Here is a 22,671-nt window from a genome sequence, read left to right on the forward strand (position 1 = left end):
CAAAATTACATGTAAGGTCTTAAGACAAGCAAAGGAATACTGTTAGAGGTCAAGCATGTGGAAGGGAAAGGAGGGGCAGATAGGAAATCAGAAATGTCAGGTTTGGAAGAACCACCGTAGAAGCCAGGATATACATATACATGAGTTGTTTGGGCTCAGCTGAATTCTTACCAAAAAATATGATTATTTTATTGACCTGCTTAATGAATGCTCTTACTTTACTTCTTTTCTTTTTTTCTTTTTTTTTTTTTTAATTACAGTGCAGCTAATTTGGCTTTCTAATCCATAGTGCTTTTTCTGGAGTTTGCTGGAAGATCAGACAAGCAGCAGAAGCTCTGCACAGAAGATAAACTAAATGAAGATCTCAACCAATACAGGTCAAGACAACAATATCATCAAAAGAATGACTCGATCTATTGACTAAAACCACCCTGAGGACAGGATTCTGACACTGCAGCTTCTAGACACTGCCCTGGATAATGGCAGTATTGAAGGATATAAAGATATATCTGCTTTCAGTAAGACAATAATAATATGCAACTTCCAGTCACATAATTTTGCATCATGACATGCTTTTCAGGACAGAGGCGTAGAATGTTAGTTTGAAAGGATGGAAGATCCAGAGGGAAAATAGTGCATCCTGTGACTCAGGAGGGTAAAGGAAGCCAAAAGAACTTTAGAAGTCATCATATTAGCTCAGTATAGTAACACTAGCATAGTAACAAGGAAACTGTTCAGGGTTTCCAGGCATAAGGGGATCACCAGAGGCAGACCCAAACACACCTGCCTGGAAAATAGCACATGAAAATTCCCTTATCTTTAATTTTAAAAGTTAGTGTTTGTTAGGAGGTAAAATGCTGGGTTCCAGCGTCCAGGTCAGATGGGCAAGAAGCAATCATGAATATTCATGAGGGAAAGAAACATCTCCAGAATGCAAAGCAGCAGTCAAGCTCCTCAACTCCCTCTCCTGAAGTCAGTGTTCAGCAAGTATGCTCCTTTGCTGAGAAGAAGAAAGGAGTGGGAAGAACTCAAGAGACCTGCACGTCCTCATCTACCTACACCATCAATCAAAACTCACCCTATTAAAAAAACCCAAGGAACCCCTGCAAAATACAAGGGACATGAGACCTTCTTTTGGAACTCTCCAAATAATTTTACCTCTCTCATTCCCATCCTATAAAAGATGAACAAAAGATCACTGTCACTGCACAGGAAAGCTATGGATCTAGCTAAGAAAGAAGACTCTGAATTAGGCAGGCTATTTTTATATTCTGACTCGGGATCCTAACAGATGACAAAAGGAAACCTGCTGCCTTGGAGGGAAGCAGGAGGAACAACAGAAAGAATAAATTTCAGGAGAGTAATTCAGTTCATGAAGAGGTCATTCTGACCCAATGACAGAAGCAGATCTGTCCGCATATAGAAATTCAGACTGTAGAGTTAGCTCAGTGATAGCAAGTGGCTATTGAAAAGAGAATTGCCAAATTGGGCAGGAAAGGGGAAGAACTACAAACTGAATGCAGTCATCAAGACTGGGGTTGGAGCCAGACAAAGGAAGCCAATGTGACTGAATGCCCAGAGAGAAAATGTAAAGGGCAAGAAAAAAAAGGGTCAGTCAGCATAAAGCAGGAAAAACTCCCTTCCTACAGCATTTGTGCAAGTTTCCCCACAGAAGCATAGTAAGTCCCCTTCTACACCTTGGAAGGGTAGCTTAGTTCCAGCAATTCATGCCAGTGTGATCCTGCTCAATGGAACTCAGCCTTCTGGCTCTTAGAAATGCTTGAAGTTGCATGAAAAACAGATTAAAAGGATATTTGCCAGGCTGGACTGAGGAAGATGTAAAGCATGCCCAGTTAATAGTGCCTACATGTCTTTCCTTCATTCATTTCCTATTTTATTTTATCTAGTGGTAGGTAATTCAGTTAATTTCACTTTCTTGTAGGCATTTTATTTACTTATATAGATTGAATTTCAATGACAAAACATTTAAAAAGAACTGAAACTGGATTTGATGTTGAAATACTTCCAGTTCAGTTCTCAGGCCAAAAGAGAAGTTGGCCTCCATTCAAAATGGCTACAGCCCAAGGAAATAAGAAAGAGAGAAAAAGAAACAACAAGAAGGAGGAATGGGTAGGAAACATAAATCCAGTATTTTGCAGGATTTAAAATCACATTGGGTCCCTTGTTTTTGGGAATGTTCATCAAAGCATGATAGCTGGATTTCATGCTGGAGTTGATAAGCAGCCATCAGCTCAGTAATGATACTCAAAGCTTCAGAAAAGCATTTTTCACCTAGACTGGGCAGTAGTTTCTTTAGTGACACAAAATGATATTAATAAAGAGAAAAAGTAAGATTTTGCTCATGTAGAAGAGTGGTTCACTTGGAGAGAGACCCACTAAAGGAGGACCCTTCCTACCAACATGCCTGCCTCTCTAAAGCAGAAACCTCAAGGCCATAAGTACACAGAGAACCACAGCTTCTGGTCTCCAGCATTCCCTGATTTGAAGTCAGAAACATGGAGGCCAAGAGCCCCAGACTTGGTTCTCAGGAATGTTCAGTTAACTCATGGGAGGAGATATCCTCAGTTTCACTTTCTCATTCTATTTGTCCCAGGTCCATTGTTTGCTGAATTTACTGGTCCTGGGGAGTTTCACAGTGACTTAAGGTCAGACAGCTGCTTTATTTTCTAAAATACAAAAACCAACAAACCAAAATAGCCAACCAACCAACTTTTACAGGCTGGTGGGTTGTTTTGTTGTTGTTGTTGATGTTTTGTTTTGTCCTCATAAATATTTAATGAATCATGCACAGCATTTCCAGCATTATGAAAACCAGAATCCTTATATGATATGTTTACTGCAGGCAATAACTTGATTAATATGGGCATAACAAATATTTTGCCAGAAGGAAGAGGACGTTTTGCTTATTTTCTTAGGTTCAGTTGGATAATGGTCTTATTTCATCAATTTCTCATAATTTCAGCTACAGAGAGTTGCACTACACTTTTAATTTTTACCTGTAGGTCACAGTTTCTCTTACTTAGAGGGATCTTGGGAGAATATCCTGTCTCCTCCTCAGGCCTGTGTTTCACATTTAATTTCTATTTTTATGACTGAGAGATGCAAATGATATATAAAAGCATATTCTGTTTTTTTTTTAGACTTTATTTCTGCCTACAAATATATTTAGACAACAATTAAAGCATTATTTAAAAATTGAATGCTTTTATGATCTTCAAAGATATTCAAATGGAATAGCTTTGACATGAAACCAATCTTCACTTTACATGACATAATCCAACACTAAGACATAACACATAGGCAAATAGGCTTCAACACTTGACTGTACAGAGATGCCTATTTTGACTGTCTGATTACAGCTCTATTGCATTGATTGGTTCTTTAACAGCAGATGTGTACTCAAGCAAAATGAAAGCCAAGTCTTGGCATTAACAGGCTCCTTGGGAACCAGATCTTCAGACAGCACAAACTGGCAAAACTCCCCAGAAACTCTACTCCTCTTTGTTAAACTCAAAATGGAAACTTTAGAACTTCTAGAACAGATGAGGGTAGTAGTTATTTGACCTGTGACCAGCACCAAAGTCTCAGAAGGCTATATGAAACCCTGCAAAATACAAAGCCACAGAGACAGCTCTGTAGATGGTCAAACATATCCCAATTCCCTACCTCAAACAGCCTGGCTGATTTTGTGTTGGAGGTGAGTTAATGTCTCTTTCAAAATGATGATAACAATGCTATTTGCAATATTTTTTGTGCAGCTTGTTGCATCATACCAGCATTGCCTTTAATTATTCTTTGTGAGTCATCCAATAAGGAAAACTGAGAAAGTGGGAATTATATTCAGATGCCTTTACACTCTAGGACAGGCTTCACAATTTGAAGACTATTTATTTTAATAACTTGCTTGCAAGATTCACTTGAGTGAGAGAGATCCCAAGAAACTTTCCCTTGGGAACAGATCAGCCACTGACAGGCTGTAATTCTCTCAGGCTCAGAGAAAATTGGGTCCACACACCTCATCAATCATTCTCCCTCAGTCTCTTAACAGCACCAAATCCACCCAAGTTACAAAATCAATTATAATGCACTGCTGCCAGTATAAATTCCCTGTACAGTATGATACCTATTACTTCAGGTTCCTCAAGGTCATTTATATAGATGTCTGTCACCATGTCTCCAAAGAAGCCACATTCCAGTTCCACCAATGCTCCCAAGTGCCTTAGCACAGCTGATGGCCTTATGCTCTGAATAAGTTTGTCTAAATCTTGTACAAAGTAAACAATGACTATGATACTCCATGGGTTCCTATCCAGCATCCACTGGCAGGCCCCAGAGCAGATTCATGTTCATGTGTAATTACTTCAAGGGGATTGTTGATGGTGGGTTAATCAATGCTGAAATGCAACTCAAGCGAACATGAGATAAAAGGCACTGACATGCCAGGGACTTTAGAAGAAAGAGAAGCAGTGGAAAGAGATCAGGGACAAGGTTGCCAGCAGCACACTATCACACTACAAGTTTTTAGAACAGAGAATTCTATACAGCGTAACTTATTGCCACTTTAAAAAATGGACCAAATATGACCACATTGCTAATGTGCGACTGAAAGCTACCTTTTCACATTAACAAAAGCCCCAGGGATATTTACATTTCTGTTTATGTTGCCTATGCTGGATTCCATTAACAAATAACAAGCAGATTACTCTGGGGGCTCACATTCAAGCTACGCCCACCAAAAAGGGAATAGCAGAAATGCTTTCATCATAAGTCCAGTGACCACTGTCCATAAAGCTGCATCAGAGATAAGTGCAGTGAATGAATAAAGTAAGGAACCGAAACAATCTTACTCAGTCTCTTTGCAAAGAACTTATGAATCATTCAAATAGAAGAGATAAACCTTCCCTATTTAATCACTGTGTCTACCTCCAGGGGACAGTATAGGCGTGTTCCCCTATAGTTTTCCTTCCACTGTTTTGTTCATTCCAGCTCCCCAGGCCAACATGTAACAGTAATCCTGCTGGAAATTGTTCATTTCCAATGCTGAGGCCAGTGAGGCATTCTGAAAGACTGCCTGTCTGAAATGTCAGTAAATGGGGTTCATTTGACTAGACAAACTACCTACACTCGAGTACATACTGAAGCAATGAACAGTGCAAAAGTTTTTGATCAGTCAACAGCATTATCACCCATACAGCCAGCACATCTTCATGGGTGAAACACATTGGTTGAAAACTCCCACTGGGGCACCTGATATATGTGCTAAGTCCACAGATAACCCATGAAGAAAATGCAAAATGAACCCCAAAACAAGCCAGTCCCTCCCCTCAAGGTCTTCTATCTCATCTTAACCCTTTGAATTAAAAGCAGCTTTTGTAAAGCACACAAGCAGCACACTGTGAGAGGCATGGGAGTAACATTTTGATCAGTTTTACAACTGGTAAGAATTAGGTTCATCATAGTAAAACATCATTGGGTTCCATGTATTTGCATACACATAGTATGTGTATGTGCAGATATGTATGACACTCACACCTTACATACACAAGAACTATATACAATAAGGCATATCGGCCCATACCCACAATGTTTTATCATTACATTTCATTAGCATTAGGAAATCACTGTGTACACATGAATTGCTAACACAGCCTGTTGGCAGAGGAAGCAATGCTTACATTTCAGCTACTGCTATGGATCTGACTGTAAGGCAGAGAAGCAGACAAACAAAAGGCTGTGATTCCCATTACACTCTTTTTTCCTCCTAACTTTTTCAAAAAGTTGCAGCTTTAAAACCCCTTCAGTACTAGGGCCCCAAATCTCTTGATTCTCAGTCATAACATTACAAGACAGAAAGCACCTGACTTTTACATACTAAAAGATGTTTCTCCTCTACCCTGCCAAAACAGAAGTTAGTCATTCTCAAGGCTTAGCAGCAGTGTAAGACTGTCATCCATCAAGGACACTGCTTTTTGGTAGAGAAATTCTTCACACAAAAAGTCAACTAGCAGGGCTCCCTTTCACCCCCAAATGTATCCCTCATTGTACTGCTTTCTTTCCCCTTTCTTAATCATTGGTTAATTGCTTCCTTGTTTCCTGGAGAAGACCTAAATCCTGTCCCTCTCCTACTTCCCAAAGTTCTCTGTGACTTGACAGCACACAAGTACATATAACCAGCAAGGCCTGTTGTGGCAATCCCCTCTCACAAGCCACTTGAAACAGCACCTGCAGTTCATTTTTCTGTCCTTCACAGGCAAACTGCATGCATGAGACAATAATCTGCTGGGCCAAAGAGAAAGAATAAGGAAAACCAATACCTTTTCATGTAACAATACACACAGGTGTTTAGAGAGAGTGAAAGATCAAGACTCAGACATGCACTCTCATATGCAGGGCTATAATACAGTTAGAGCAAGAAGGACATTCCATGGATATGGATGGACATATGAGAACAATAATGTAAAACAGCTGTCTATCATCACAGCTTTTTCTGTTAAGGTGAGTTGCATGTCCTTATGAGTGAATTTAAATGACTCAAGGGGATGAAAACTGAATTGTCAGGCTCATGTCTAAATCCCTGCTGCTGCAATTTAAGCCTATTACTTTCGGCCCTATCAACCACTAATGTGGTGAGCAGATTTTTTTTCCTTCTTCTTGATAACAGTTTTTGAGGCTGTTAAAGACTGTTGTAATGTTCCGTCTCAGCCTCCTCTTTTGAGGCTAAATAAACCCATCTCTTTTAGTCTTTCTTAGAGAAAATGTCATCTGGATCTCTCATTCCTCTTCTAATTGATTTCTGGCCTTTACCCAGTCAAAGTACATCTTTCTTGAATTTCACTGTTCAAAAGTGAGGACAATGTTCCAGTTGAGACCTCAAAGCTGAGTGCAATTATTTATTTCATGCATTATTACTTATTAATTATTTATTTCATGCATCTTCCAGACTGCTCTTTTGATTGTATATTATAGAATATATATATATATAAAATGACATATTCCATATAGCCTTTTATTTTATATATATAAATTTATATATTCCATATAACCTTTTATTTTTATAAAAACCCTCAAAATCTGCATGACTTTTGTTCACTCATGCTCAACTATAATCCCTGTCCACATTGAATGCCATCATTTTTTCACACGATTTTTCCACCTTATTTTAAGCTTATCTTTTAACATATCCACAGTATCGATATGTACCCAGTGGCACATTTTACAGAGATGTGTTGATCACTGAGGGCTCATACTGGGGATATCACTGAGAGACTACCAAGCCTCACATGGTCTACTATTATCCACTGCTGTTGTTTCAAGTGGACACAAGTGATACAAGCAGGAGCAGTCTGAGGAGTATCCAAAGGGATTACAGAGCTCTGGGAGCTGTGGTAAGGGACTCTGGAGGGGAGGTAGCTCTTCCATCAATTCTCTTGCTCAAAGGGAAGGGGTTTGAAAGGGCCAGTTCAATCTAGTAAATCAACTAATGGCTACAGGACTGGTGCCACAGCCATGTGTTTGCTATTTAGATCATGGGATTAATTTTGAGAAACCTGGTCTGCTGGGGTTGACAGGCCCATCTGTCAGAGAAGGGGAAGAGCATCTTCAGTTATCATGTTGATGAGATGGTGAAGAAAGCTTTAAACTAAAGTTTCTGGGGAAGGGAATCCTCAGTCTGTCCACTCCTACCATTTTGAAGTCAATGCCAGCAATAGATGCCCAAATACTAGACAGGGATCACATGTCAGCAGGAGAGCTCATGGAAATCAGCAAAAAGGAATTCCAAGCACTGCTGCCAGTAACTCAGAGTTACGATTAAATGCCTCTACACATCATGTAGCATGGGGAATAAACAAGAAGAGTTTGAGATGTGCACAAGCCTGCAGGGCTTTGATCTCACTGGCATCACAGAGGTGTGGTAGGATGGCTCCTATGAGTTGGAGTGGAAGACACTTTAGGAAGGTCAGGTAGGGATGATGAGGAGGCAGTGGTGCCCTCTATGCCAGTAATCAGCAGGAATGGGTGGAGTTCCACCTGGGGATGGATGAGGAGCTGACTAAGAGCTTATGGGTCAGGATTAAAGGGAGGATAGGGACGAGTGACATTACAGGGGAGTCTGCTGTAGGCTGCCTGACCAGGAAACCCTTTTGTAGATGGAACAGAGCAGCCTAGCAACCACAAACCCTGGTCCTCCTGGGGGACTTCAACCACTCAGATATCTGCTGGAGGAATAGCACAGTAGAGCATAAGCAATCCAGGAGTTTTCTGGATCACGTTGATGATTTTCTAATAGGTGTGCTCTGTATTTCACCATCTAATCAATTAAATGAAAACATCAAACAGAACTCAAGCTGTTATACCTCTCCTTGATACATTTTTGGTACAAGTACCAAATTTACCTCCACATTCTGATTATATACATGGTACCAAATACCTCTCTCAAACAGAGCTTCTAGTTTCAGCATATATAATACTAAATAAAAATAAAATCTGCTGTTTCAGCACAGTGCCCATTTTCCACCCCTTTATTTCCTACCCTCCCCTCATTTCCTCCCTCCCTTCCCCCTCCCAGTTGCCAAGGTTTGTCTTTCATGCCAAAGTCCTCTAGCTGAGACCCTGTATGGGAAGGTAGTTGTGGGAAAGGTTATTAGGAAACTGCCATCTAAACTGCTACTTTTCCAGCTTCCACACCCTCTCCCTCCCTACAAAGTCCCCTCTGTTCTGTTTTGATACTAATGAGTTCAGAGGAGGTTCTTAGGCTGGAGCAATTCATAGGCTAGACTGTGCCAAAGCACACAGGCACACACCTCCGTGATCACTTCCTGCTGAAACACAGTCCTGCTGGCTCAACCTTCAAAATGCGGGCTGGGGATTTCTGCTGCTGTGCCAAAGGCAGGCTGAATTTCCAGAGGCATCAGTGCCATCTACTCCTCCCCTTACAGCTTTATTCTCTTGTGTGCATCCTATTTGCCATATGCCCCAACAAAGAAAACAAGGGTAAGTCAGAGCTTAGCTGACCTTTAAATCTCTGATAAAATATTATGTAAAAGGGCAGGAGGAACTGAGAGGTTGGTTAAGAATTTAATAAGCAAAATTAACATCATGTTGAGCTTTGTAAACTCAAAGGAACTCCAGTAAATCAACATCATTTTTTGGCAGAAGTTCAGGTTTACACAGACAAAAGCAAATCAGAAGCTAGATTTATTTGTTCTCTTGCCCTCTGAGTTATTCCAAATTTGGTAGTGCAAACCAGAAATGTCCCAAACTCCATTAAATTGAGTGGAGTTTGGATTCACACCAGTGGAAAATATTAATTAAATAACCTTTTTAAAATTGTAACAGACTAAACCTCTGAGCTTAACCACCTCTAACAGTGGCTCACTCTATAATCTACAGCACAGATTTCTGACATAGAATAGACTGAGAAGTTTATCAGTCTCCTTTTCACTAATTTTTAACTTCTACTTCAATAGAGGTGATCTGCATTTACTACTAATCAGTGCAGACCAGCTAGAATATCATCCATATATGAGGCTTCTTTTATCTCCTCTGAGTTGAAGAGGAGGGAAATTCCACAATTCTCTTCCCTCACATAAACAGAGTCTATTTCCACAGTCAAATGGAAGGCATGACATTATATTTGGTTATTCACTCACACCCTGTCCTGCCTCATTGCTCAAGTATTCTGATAAGCAGAACAGAAACTACACTGTGCTGACATCACTGGGCTTAAGAAAATACCAGCTAAGATGTTTTTCTCTCAATGTTTCTACTAAACAAATTTTCTAAACTAAAAGAAATTTTCATAAAATACAGAAAAAAGAATAAGTGAACAATGAGCATGTGTCTTGCATCATCTCCTAACAACAAATCATAATTGTGTTTACTATCTGGTCAAGCATTTTTAATCCAAAAGTTCTTCCACATCATTAATGTATAAGCCAACAACTTCACACCAGCCAACAAACTCATGCAGCTGCTCCTCTCTTGTCAAGATGTAATGCTGAAACACAGCCACTAAAGCAATCCCAATGGATTTTCCATTGTCAGGGATCTCCTTGGACACCTTCCAAACTGCAAAACTGCAATTTGCTTTCCCCTTGTAATTTCCTTTGGAGAAGTTATTCTTCAAACCCCCACCTAGAAAACTATTGCATAATACTGTTGTGCACGCTGCTATCCTTTTCCAAAGGTTGTTAAGTGTGGGCATTCTTTCCCTTTATGTCATCAACAAATGATGGGAAACTGCAAAATTAAAAGACCCCCTTAAGTATTTTTAATGTAAAAGTGCATAGAATATACAAATGTTGACCAGGGCCTTTTTGCATATACCACTGGGTCTACAGGAAGGCAGTAGAGTCTTGCATCAGCTTCTCCCTAAAAAAAGAACACATAGATAAGGGCAGGGCTATGTCTGTGACAGGAGGTGGTAATAGAGATTTGCTCCCAAGTTCTTCAAATACAATACATTTGCCACTGAAGACTCCTATACTGCCTATAACCTACACATGCTTCATCTTTTCAGCGCCTTTTCAGTCTGGCTACAATTATGCATTAAAACTGGCCTAAGAAGCATTACTATTCTGTTTCACACAAGGGAAAAAAAAACCTCACAAATGCATGAATTCAGTTGTGTAAATTTGCAGGGGTAGCTAGGAAAATGCAATGTTCTTGGAAAGTTTTCCTCCCATCAGGTTTCCAGACACCAAGGTAACTGATGTTAAAAGCTCTGGGTTAGTGCTGTTACAGTGCCAGGTGGAAGGCATCTGTCTGTACTTCCTAAGAATAAAAAACATAAAAGCAGAGCAGCTGTGGAGGCAGTCTGGTATGATAAGTGACAGAAAAAGCACTTCTGACACTTGCTTTCCATGTGCTGCTCCCACCTGGTGCTGAAGATGAACAGAAGGACCTCTGCTATATTTAGTGATACCAAAAGCTTCTACTCACTTAGTGTGGAGGAAGGTGCCAGGAAACTTCTGACCTGAAAACCTTCTGCCCTAAAAAGGTGCTACTCCAACCACCTCACCTGTAGCACCTTGTGCTCCCAACTTGGGAGTCTTGCACACCAGGCAAAGAAGAGGCCATTTTCCTCCAACACTGGAAGAGCAATCCCAAATCACCTTGACAGGTCCCCTAAATGATGAACAACCTTGAGTACTGTTTGAAGATAGAAACCACCTATAGAAGGGCAGAGAGATAAGACATACCACAAACCCTTCTGTATGATACACTATTTGAGCCATGATTAAATCTGATATAAATTGTTACTAGGTGAGCAACTACAGAAACTAATCTTAGCCAACATATTAAACAGATGATAGTTCATGATTATTATCTTCTTCTCCATTCAATTACCTTATTTTGTTAACAGTTCCTCTTAAACATCAGCTAGAGTCTACTTACTATCTGGCAAGACACATCCCATCTTGTTTCTTGACCTTTTCTCTTCACTGGAAAATTTCACTGCTTCCCCAGCTTCAAGTGAGGAATTATTATAAATTATTACAAATTCATAAGGTCTTCATTGTCAGAGGAATCTTGCTTCCCCTTTATTTCTGACATTAGGTTAAGTATCAAAACACCTCCTACAGATCTCAGATCTGTCCCTTCCTCTATAAGCTGCAGAAGAAATAGCCATCTGTCATTCAACCTCCCTTCATCACCATTCATTCACTCCAAAAGCCCAGACAAAAGATCATCTTGGCCTAGCTTTCATTACATAACACCTCCATCTTTGCAACTGGTCTTCACTCTCCCTTCAGCACCACAGCTACTTCATTTATTTTGTCTTTTTCATCAACACTCCGGAAGATACTTTTCCTTCTTATCACAATCTCCTGTCCAGTTACAATTTGGTCAACATGGTCTTTGCAACACATAGTACTTCTTCTTGTCATTTCTCACAGCTGTGTTTCTGGGTGGTACCTTCTTATCCCATACTACCTTTCTTATCTGATTTATAGCAATCTCTCACCTTTCCTTAGAAGAACAAATCTAGATTCAAATATTCTCTCCAGAAGGTGAGGGATGAGGTCTTAATAATGGATTTCTAATCCAAGAATCTATTTCTAAGAAATAGATTTCTAATCAGATACAACTGTTAAAAAATATATAAGACACTAATAAAGAGAATTAAAAGATAGAAACTGCAGAAGGGCAAGAATCATACTCAGAGATGCCATTCCAAAATGTTGGAGCAATAGGACATCCCTGTACTGCTGCTGTTTATGCTGAAGAGAGTCCACTCTCTAAGTCAGCAGGAAAAGTGGCAGGAAATATATAAGAATGCTGGTGCAATTCTAGGAGGAGGGTAGAAAATTGTCTATTCTGTATCCATCAAAATAAAGCTGGAAAAGCTCCAGAAAGCTGAAATAGAGGTAAGTTAATTTCATCCTTCTAGCTAGCACATATGACTCCTACTATCCATACCATATCAGTGTTTTATCACTTCAGCAGCCTTCAGGCTTAATCCAGAAAGTTGCTGACACTTTGTTATAGCCATAGTAGAATACAAAAGCCATTCAAATATTACATATGCCTTACTAATGAAAAAGGCCAGGGTAGAGCTTTATGTTATTTTTTTCTTATGCTATGCTGCCTAACACTTGCAGCTATGCCAAAACATGATAGTACTAGCAAATCAGGTGACAAATGTGTTAGAAACACATGGACACAAGATTTCTGAACATTAAGCATACCCACCCCATCCATGATTTCAGGGTTAGGATATCATGACATATCCTGAGCATTCCAAAAAGGGAAGACATAAGATTGACAACTTGGCACTTCCCTCCTCTAGTAGCAGATCTGTTCTTTCCTCTCCTTCTGTATCCCAAGCTACGTATCTCACAATATTACATACTGTGCTCCCAGAAATCCAGTACTTCTCCTCTTTTGCCCTAGACGTACTACATGCATTTCCCTGCATGTTCCCATGGAACAACAGCACTGCCCTGTTAAAAAGATGTAGTCCTATGAGAGCTTCCTCAAGCATTTCATGTCTACTGTTAAGTAAATCATTCTCAGAACACACTCAGACACTCCCTTCAAGTATTCCAACCATGACCACGACCCTTCCCACTTTTCAGAAAGGCCGTCAGTATGCTCTTCTTGGGATATTCAGAAGCCAGCAACCACCACAGACACAGAAAATACCACATAGGCTAAATTTCAGTCAATGGAGAATGGAGTAATGGAGTAACTCCAGTACTGTCTTCAGTGAAACAGAACTGGTTTACATTGGGTACATCTGTCCATAAGTTTTATAATAAAGCAACAAGATCTAAAACACAGCATATGTCTGTAGAGAATATTTTAACAGAAGGTGGGCATGACATTTTAGTAAAAGCCTGTCTGCACAAACCAGCCTTTGGTATAATCGACAATATTAAAGGCTTAAGTCCTTGAAACTCTCCTGAAGCAGAGAGAATGAAAGAAAAACAATATCCTTGTGTACAGGAGAAAGAATGTAAACAATGTGTATTAGCCAATAGTAACTTGCTTAGCCTGCGGACCCTGTCAGACCCTATAAAAGGTGTGCTAAAGATAGAAATAAACGACGTTTGCCATACTTCTGTGAAGACTTGGTGAATAGTTTGAACGGTTTCTCAATATATGCCTGTACAAAATCCTTAAAATTGCAGGTACTTTGGTAACAACCTCAGCTTCTTCACACCCAAAATCTTGCATGTAAGACCATGTTTTATTTGTTTACACAACTCTATTAATTCTCAGACACTCAGTGTGAGACCTCGCTCCCATCTCATGCTCCTCTCTCAGCATCTGTGTCTCACACATTTGCAGCATAGTGACTGCTGCTTCTTACAGAGCTAGTCAGGGAGCTAGGGGCTGCCAACCAGCTGTACCTGCTGGAAGGGAGCGTAAAGTGAGGAAGTGCTGGTGCTGCACTAAGGGTCATAAGCCTCTCCCTATCATAGGAATCCATATGTAGATGAGCACCTGAAAGGGGAAGCTGTCTCTGACACAAAGCCTAAAATGCAATACCTCTTACGGATTTGGACTTGAATAACTACAGAAAGCTTCTTATAATGATATGTACATTAAAATCAGGGACTTGTGCACATGCATTGCATGTGGGACCCATGTAAAGCAGACCCAACATTATGAAAAAGTATCTCTGCAGAGCAGGAAGAAAAAGAAGAAAAATATCCCCTGTGTGGAAAATTAAAAAAGAAAAGAGGAATCCTGAGTATGTACAATCTTAAGACTCTGCTGGACATAAAAGAATTTTGTGCATAACTAGACAGACTAATACCATGAAGAGCTTTTGCCTCCTGAGCCTCAGTACCCTTTGTTTCAAAAATTTTAAACCACCCAGCTCTTTTGCCCTTATTATAATAGAAGACAAGTGTATCTGAGTGCATGAAAAATATTTATCTGACAACTATAAACTAACCCAAGAGAAAGGGAAGCTTTTCTGGCCTGGCCACCATTGGTGAAGAAAGTGATGTGCTGCCTCCAAGTTTTGCTTTTTTTCTGCTTTCAGATACAGCATCTTCTACTCAGAGGGCAATGCCAAGGCTTCTTCCTGGATATGAGTGTCTTGTCAGAAAATTCTGCCTTGGTCTTACCAGCAGCATTTTCTTATAACCTCCACTGGTTCATCGTCATTAAGTGCAAGAAAAGAAGTAATAACTGGGGTGGGGAGTCTGCACTGAGCCAAGGTCAGCAAAACCTCCTGGTTTGCTGAAGTCAGAGCTCACCAAATACAAACAAAAATGAAGGACCTCTCCAGCTATTCATTGTATTTGACATTACACTTCCTGACAGATTAGGTAGATTAGTTAATTAGAGAGAAGCACAGAAGGGATGAGGGACAGGCACAGGGAATTAAATAATTTCCTCTTACGGGCAAAACAGAATAGAGGGACTTTTTACTGATTCACATGTGAGGCAAGTGACATAGAAGGTAAATTCCTGTATTCAAATGAATCCAGCATTAGGACAAAATAGCTTAAAAGACTAATAATTTGAAACTAAACACTCAGATCTTGGTAACATGCCTGGACTTAAATCAGAGTAAATACGGTTATCAATACATATGACAAGTGTTTGGGGGTTGAAGCAAGGACCTAACACACGTCTTTCTAAGTCACAATCTTTCAGTGAGAAATGAAGGACTTAAATAAGTTTCAGACATAGAGGATATTTTTCGGGAAAGGTGTTGCTCCATACTGAGACAAGAGAACAGAATAGGCAACTCTGCATGTCTGCTTCCCAGAAATTTTACAAGAGCTGGAGTAGAAATAGGGAACTTTTTTCTTCAAGCCCAGCAGCAAACACATAGAAACACAGCTGATGTCCTCTTGCTCCTACATACATTGACATATACTGTCTATATTCACGTGGAAGACCAAAGTGGAAGCATTTCTTGTACTTTTTACCACATAAATACTCTTGCAGGTTGCAGAGCCGAAAAAAGGGGCCTCATGAATACTGCCACAGCTAGGACTTGGCTAGCTTGAGTGGGACTGGTGATATATGGGAATACTTATTCAATGTAGTGAAGCCTAGCTTTCATCTGAGCTTTATGTTGTATCTATTACATTACATGGTCTGCAAGTGAGAATTAGGCATGAAGGGAACTTGCTACTTTAAAGTCAGCTGTTAGCAATGGAAACCACTACTACAGTTATTTAGGTTTGGATCTCATCTCGTTGTAGCTGCTGAAGGTATGTTATCCAGTGTGTGTGCAAGACTGATGCCTTGCTCAGAAATTGCTTTGCTTCCTTTGACAAAATAAATAAACAAATTCCCAGATACTTCCATGCTTTACCTTACTTTCTGTCCATATAAAACTCTTCTACTTCCTTTTCTCAACTTTCTCTCCTCTGGGAAATGAGACAATAATCACAGAATTTTACTTTCTTTTATAGTAAAGAAGAAACAGATGTGGAGAGATTTCACAGAGTAAGCAACGTTCAGAATTGAAGATACTGATTTACTTAGGAAGGGATTAGTTCACTGCCATTTTTTCCAGCTAGATACCTTGGCTAGTTCATCATTAATTCAGAAAGTGAGCCAATTATGATGCTGTGGCAGCAATTATTAAATATAATGTAATCAGAGGTGATGAGATGATGGGATGAAAGAGTAAGAGTTGAATTTAGGGTTGTGTCAAGAAGGGACATATTTCCATGTTCTTGTGGTCACTGTTGCAGAGCACTGCAGACAGAAACCAAGGTTACAATTTCAATTATTTGTAATTATTTACACAATAGAACCAATTACCTGTTCCCAGAATGGGCTGAGGGAAGGAGGGAGACCTTGATTCAGCACTTCCAACTGCAGTCAGGCAATATTACAGGGAAAATATGGGCTTGATTTCCAGTGGTCTTATTATTCAGGAATATTATGCAGTTCTCTATGCATCTTCTCTACAAAATCTGGGAGTTTGCAATAGGATCAGAATGATAGATCCAGAGAGGGAGAGAGAGAAGAGTGTAGGCTGCCTCACCTGAGCAGCAACCTACATCTTTCAGCAATTCAATGGATAAGAAGTTTAAAATTGGACCAAAACAGATGGTGGATAACTTTACATTTTTCAAATATAGAGAACCCATAAGTACTTATGCTGCTCCTCAACTGTAAATAATGTACCTTTAGATATTATGCTGGAAGTACCTATTAAGCTTTGTTCTAGAAAAGCCTGTAAAGATGGTAAATAGCAATATAGACAAAAAGCTTTTGTGAACCCAGGAAGTCAACAAAACCCCTTCTTTAGGGACTCAGAGAAAAAAAGAAAAAACTAAAAAGAAAAAAACCCTCCCAAACTGAAAATGAAACTGATTCAAATGCAATGTAAGAGAAACCATGACAGAAGAATTTCAGTCAATATCTTACCTGAGCTAAATGTGATAATGCTTCAAGGGCAGATAAGACCACGAAAGTATAACAGTAAGCATTTCTCAAATGTTCCCCAGTATAAGAATCTTATATGCTGAAGGTAACTCAATCAAGTTTGGAGAATATAATGATGCTATCAACTTTGAAAACAAACTCAATAGACAATTCCATTTCTTCCCCAAGGACCCTGCATCTTAAGATAGATAATCTTGCACTTTACCTTCTCAAATATTATGACCATCTCACTAACAAAACAGTAATAACAAAAGTGCAAGCTTTTCACACTGTTCTTTCCTCTGTGCTAGCATTCTTCATATTTTTCTGTTTTTTTCTGAATTGTTAGCATTTGAGTCACCCTTCCTGGTATGGTCTGAGTTCCAGACTGGGATCAGGCTGCTATTATATGAGATCTAGATGTCAAAATCTTTAGTGTCAATCAGCACACCCCCTTTTACCATCAAGAAGAGTCCTTAATTCTAACAAGGAGCAGAAAGTATCAGAATCCACTGTGAAAAGAATACATTGCTGCTAACAAATATGAACAAGGACATGGAGAAGCTGTTCCAGGAAAAAATGTTATTTCCCTTTGCCTTTCAATAGTTCTTCCAGATTCTTCTGTAGTTTCTGTTTCAGTTGATAAATCTGTATGAGGAAAAACATGTGTCTAGCATGTATACTTTTCCCACCAGGCACAAAACCATTTTGGAGCTCACCAATCTGCAGCATTATTTTACCACTATATGGCAGTGTGGAAGCAGAAGTGATGCTGGTCACATTAGCCTCAACGGTCAGGTAGGGCCAGTTTTACAATCTGCAAGGTACAAGACCAGTCCACACATCCTGCTGCCTAGAGCTTCTCTCTCTGCTTGGTCATTGATGGGAATATGCTAAAGCCAGCTGCTCTGCCCTCTTTCACAAAAGTAATCTTTGAAGGGCAAAACTTGCGGTCACAAATATTTTTTGTTTGCTTTGTATTTTGTGCATCTAGACCTTGATAAGGACTTACCTTTACAGTTACCACTGCATTAATCCCAAGGCAGTCATTGCCAGCAGATGGCCTAAGAAATGGTACATCATCTCCTGTTTTAGCACAAACCAAATCATTCCAAATCACCATAAGCCATCATCTTTGTTCAGGCCTACTCTCTGCACATGTTCCAAATGGAATAAATCAAGCTAGAATTTAGGACCTATCAGGAGTAACTCTTTCTGTTTTAATTTTCTAATTGATCAGACAAGACATAAACATAGCATCCAGCTTCAAGTAACACATAAGCCTAGGATTCATCCTAGAATATTTTTTCTGGTTGAGTGGCAATGAAAGCAGGCATTTCAGCTGAAATCAACATCAGCTCATCATCTCACAGTCACTGCCTTGGTCAGAGTCCAGTCAGGCAGTTGCCATTACATAGCTCGATGGTCTAGGTACATCTCCCAAACAGAGCAGCTCACACGTGCATATCTACCTCAGTCTGGTAGCAAGTTTGAAAGCTTGGAATGGGTCATGTGAGCCCATCACAAATAAAGAATCCAAACACATTCCTAATTTATTTCTATTGAAAAATGGACATCTCCAAATTTGCTTTTCTTGGTACTAGTTTAAGTAGCACAACAGCAGCAGCAGCAGACTTTCTCCTGGTCCTCAAAATGCCATTTTTCCTGAATATTTACTGAATTGGAAAATTCATCACAAGGGAGACCTCTCCAGCACAGCTATGCTCAGTTTTTCTTGTCACTAATTCATCCATGGGAAAATGCCCCATATTTTAACTGCAACAAGGGAAAAAATAAGGCCTTTAAAAATTCATTCAACCACACCAATGTTTCTTTATACCCTTTGCAGAGCAGATGGCAAGATGATGCTCTACCTCCTGGGCCTGCTTCAGGGAGCTAACACAAATGCTCTTCTTACTACAGATCTCAGATAATGCTGATGTCATAATTTCACTTGGGGATTTGGGTCAAAAGGCTTTACACTCAAATCTGGTTTTTATATAGTACCAGTGCACCCAGACTAGACTCTAACAGATAAGCAGCAGGGAACTAGCACACAGAGCTCTCAGTCACTTCCAGGTCGCTGATTTACACTGGTGCATTTACAGACTGAATCTTTCTAATCCAATTAAAATCTCATCTGAGCTGTCAATACAGATGTAGCCTGTTTTATTTTAGTGTTTCATAGAACAGGCATTAATCCAGGCCTGTGGACAAACCAGCCCTTCTAGGCAAAGTCTGCATTTTGCCAGCCCAGTTTCCAGCCCAGGTTCTCTTGCACATAAAGCCCTTAACTGCTCTCATGTTACTTGTCTAATCAGGAACTCATATAGACATGCACTGCCATCCTATCTGTCTACTTTATAAAATGTGTGATGTACACTATTATCCTTCTGAAAAACAGCCCTTCTCTCTCTCAGCTCACTTCTCATGCAATGATGGCTGGGGTGCTATCGCTAAACATAAGAACTGAAAATGATCTGTTTTCATTTCAATGGCTTCATTTGTTTGAAATGCATATGCCAGATACAAGCTGTCAGCACATTTAATAAGTTATAACATAAACCAACAACTCTCAGACTACTGGGGCCAAAAATTTTTACAGATCATCACATATATTTGTCATTAAATTTTGCAACAGAAAAATTATAAATTATCATTTTTAATAGACTTCCATAAGACAGCTGTGAGCTGTTTTGCCACAAAAAAGCACACGGAACACCAGTATTTGCCAGACATAAAGCTAGAAGTTAAAAGCATCATTAATACCACCACAAACTCTCAAACTTCTCATAAAACTGATAACCTTCTCAGTACGCAAAAGCCCAGCAGCAACTCAAGCAGGTCTTTCACTATGATCCAAAGGTAAACAAGTTCAAGGTTTAGCAAGACAAGTTCAGGAGCAAAGCACATCTGTTGGTGATGTCTTCAGAAAGACTAGATTGAATGCTTCAGTGGATCTTGGTATTGGAGAGAGATGAACTTTGATACAGCAGTTTGAGCTTTGCATGTGAAAACCAACAGTTAAGCAGCATCCAGAAATAAACTGTCAGCAGAGCAGACTACAGGTTACACTCTTACTCTTGAGCAATACCTATCACCATGCAGAGTTCTCCAGAGTCAGCTGCATTTTCTAAGAGGGACTCAAGTAGTCTCACATAAAAAGAAAATTAACCTAAATATAGACCAGAATTTTGTGAAGTATCTCCATAAGAGAAAATTCTCCATTTGAAAATTAGATCAAAGCAAGTAGACTCTTCTGCTGCACATATTATTCTTCCTGAAACAGCTGCAAATCCTACTGACTCTTTTCTATGCCCCTGCCACAGGATACTGAAAATGCTAATGGGAGCTGGGGAAGTGTAAAGTTAATGGAAAAGAAATCCATACCAATTTACTATGTATACAGAATGCAACTTTTGACTGAGGAAGTCCTTGAGCTGAAAACTGTAAGAAGATTGGAAAAGACCACCCTATAGCCATACCTTATAATCTCCAACACCTTATGTTTTTCCCTAGCCATCTGCTTTAGACCCCATCTTGAACCTGAAGTCTGGGCTAGGTTGTCAGACCACTGATCTGACAAACTTCTGTTTGTCAAATACAGCTGTCCCTGTATTTGATATGACATACTATAGTTGCCTATATACTAACCTCCAACTGCATATACAAATTACATGGTTCTTTTCATTGCTATAGCAATTTAAAGCTATGGTCATGGACAATAACTTATTGGGCTAATGTTATAAGTGTAACATAGAAAGACTCCTAGCAAATTCCTCTAATGCTGAGATCCAGTATTTTTTGTTCTATTCCTCACCTCAGTTGCATTCCTCAGGCATATACACACAGATAACACACTTTACTTAAGCTCCAGTCTGAGAATGGTAATGAGAAACCTAATCAGCTGCATCAAATCAGCATCACCTTTATGACACAGTTTGCAAAACAACCCAGCCCTATGACCTCTGCCGATGTTTTGCATTCAGGCTGAACAAGGAGACAAAGACAGTGAAGTCATTTGATGCCAGACATAAAAGCAACTGTCTGTTTCCCGGAGTCTGCAACATTTACTACAAAAGCAAACAACAAAATTCATCTGAAATAATTCCTTCTCTTCTTGTTTATGGCTGTTGCTGCAACAGTACCATTTCATGATTCAAAGGCAGCTGTGTGATGAAACATAATTAGCATGGTCACCTGGTCCTTATACCTCATCAGCAGAATGCTACTCATCAACAAAACCAAATAGTCCTCATTTTATAGATCTGAAAACCCTAAGATTTTCCACTGCATTACATTATACAGCAGATTTTATCCCAAAATTGTAAACAAGAAATCGACTGTCAGCTCTCTCTAGAGAACTTGAGAGGTTCCTTCTAATATGCCCAGTCCTACATAGTGCAATGAGAATAAATAAGCACATTTAAACATTTTGTTGTATTTATACTCAGTGCCACTATCATCCATCCTGTTGCTTACCACCTTTCTCCTACCAAGTAACTAGTCATGAAAGAATGAAAGGGCTTTTTAAAAGCTTCAGTAGAAGCTTTTCTCTAATACATCCCTTAAGTCCTCTTAGTCCTCCTTTAAAGGGAAGAGTTCATCCACCTCATAAATATATCAATCTGTCAGCAGAAACTTACCACAAGTTCGGTGAATCTGGCATTGAGCTCTTCTGCTGGTGGGATTGGGACAGAAAACTCAAGGAACTGGAGAGGATTATTGTCCTTGAGATTGATTTCAGGGAGGTCGCTACCTCCAAAACAACAAAGAAACCCCAGTGCATGACGATTCCTCTTCCGGGGGGCCATGATCATGGTGTATGGTGCTATCTTCTGATCATGTTCTGTAGGAAAAAAAACCCAAAACAAAATCAAAATACATTAGATGACAAAAAAGACTGCTGAATCTGTGCAGCTCTGTGCAGTCACAATGACTGTCACTGGAGTAACAAATGGAAGAGGACAGAAGGATCTGATACCCAAAAGAGCAAAATAAACACTCAAGCTAGATAAGGCAGCTAGGCCTTTGTATGGTATTAACATGTTCTTCCACGGCAGTGTAGAATCACTTCTCCCAGTTTTTCTGAAAAGGTTTTACAAACTCAGTGTGGACTTTCCCAGCAGGTAGATTTATCAGCAATGCTCAGTAGCCAAGGCTGAATGCTTACACAATACCACAGAATGCTGGTATTGGCCTTTGTGTCACTACTACGATAAAGGAAATAAACTATCAGAAGGAAAAAGGCATGTATGGGAGAATTTACCCAGAACACATGGAAGAATCTTCCGAAGGCATCCCATTTGATTAAAATTAAATGAACAATGAAACAATGAAGCAGACATCAATCTTCCACCACTGCAGAGCCAGACCACCACACATTCTTTTGCATGGCCAGGACTATCACTGTAGGACCATTTTGTTCATCCCATTTTCACACACATGTAAGTAGTTTGGGCTGCTTTGTGTATTCAGGGAAGAAATAGCACAGTGCTAATGGATGCCTTCAGATTTACATTTGAGCTGCCAGATCCCATTTGATAGGGTCTTGATCCCTGGCTTGAAGGGCTTTGGTAGCAGGAGTATAAAGGGAGGCAGCAGAAGGAGGCCTGAAGGAGAAGCTGGGAAGTGACTGATTTCATTATCACACAACACTGATTGTGAGCAGCCCATCCAAACAGGAATTCTCCTGCCAGCAGTTTGAAAGGAGGGATATGTACAGTGCACAGAGAGACACATATTTTGCCCTTTTAAGGGACTTGTTGTTTGACAGCTCATGGGCTTATTTGTGTT

At 39.7% G+C, this 22,671-nt stretch overlaps 1 protein-coding gene across 4 annotated transcripts in view; it reads right to left on the bottom strand.

Annotated features, from left to right (window-relative positions):
- The window catches only part of DAAM2 (dishevelled associated activator of morphogenesis 2), a 237,998-nt gene that overhangs the window by 138,496 nt on the left and 76,831 nt on the right, over window positions 1-22,671 (bottom strand). For all 4 annotated transcript variants that reach the window (XM_014261243.2, XM_088053801.1, XM_088053799.1 and 1 more), the window contains exon 2: window positions 21,522-21,724. In XM_014261243.2, coding sequence (XP_014116718.1) covers window positions 21,522-21,695 — 174 coding nt within the window. In that variant the 5' untranslated portion in view covers window positions 21,696-21,724. The remainder of the gene's footprint in view (window positions 1-21,521; window positions 21,725-22,671) is intronic.

Source organism: Pseudopodoces humilis, chromosome 3, assembly GCF_049639895.1.
Source record: "Pseudopodoces humilis isolate 2021_Gansu_Grassland_sample_001 chromosome 3, ASM4963989v1, whole genome shotgun sequence".
Classification (NCBI taxonomy): Eukaryota; Metazoa; Chordata; class Aves; order Passeriformes; family Paridae; genus Pseudopodoces; species Pseudopodoces humilis.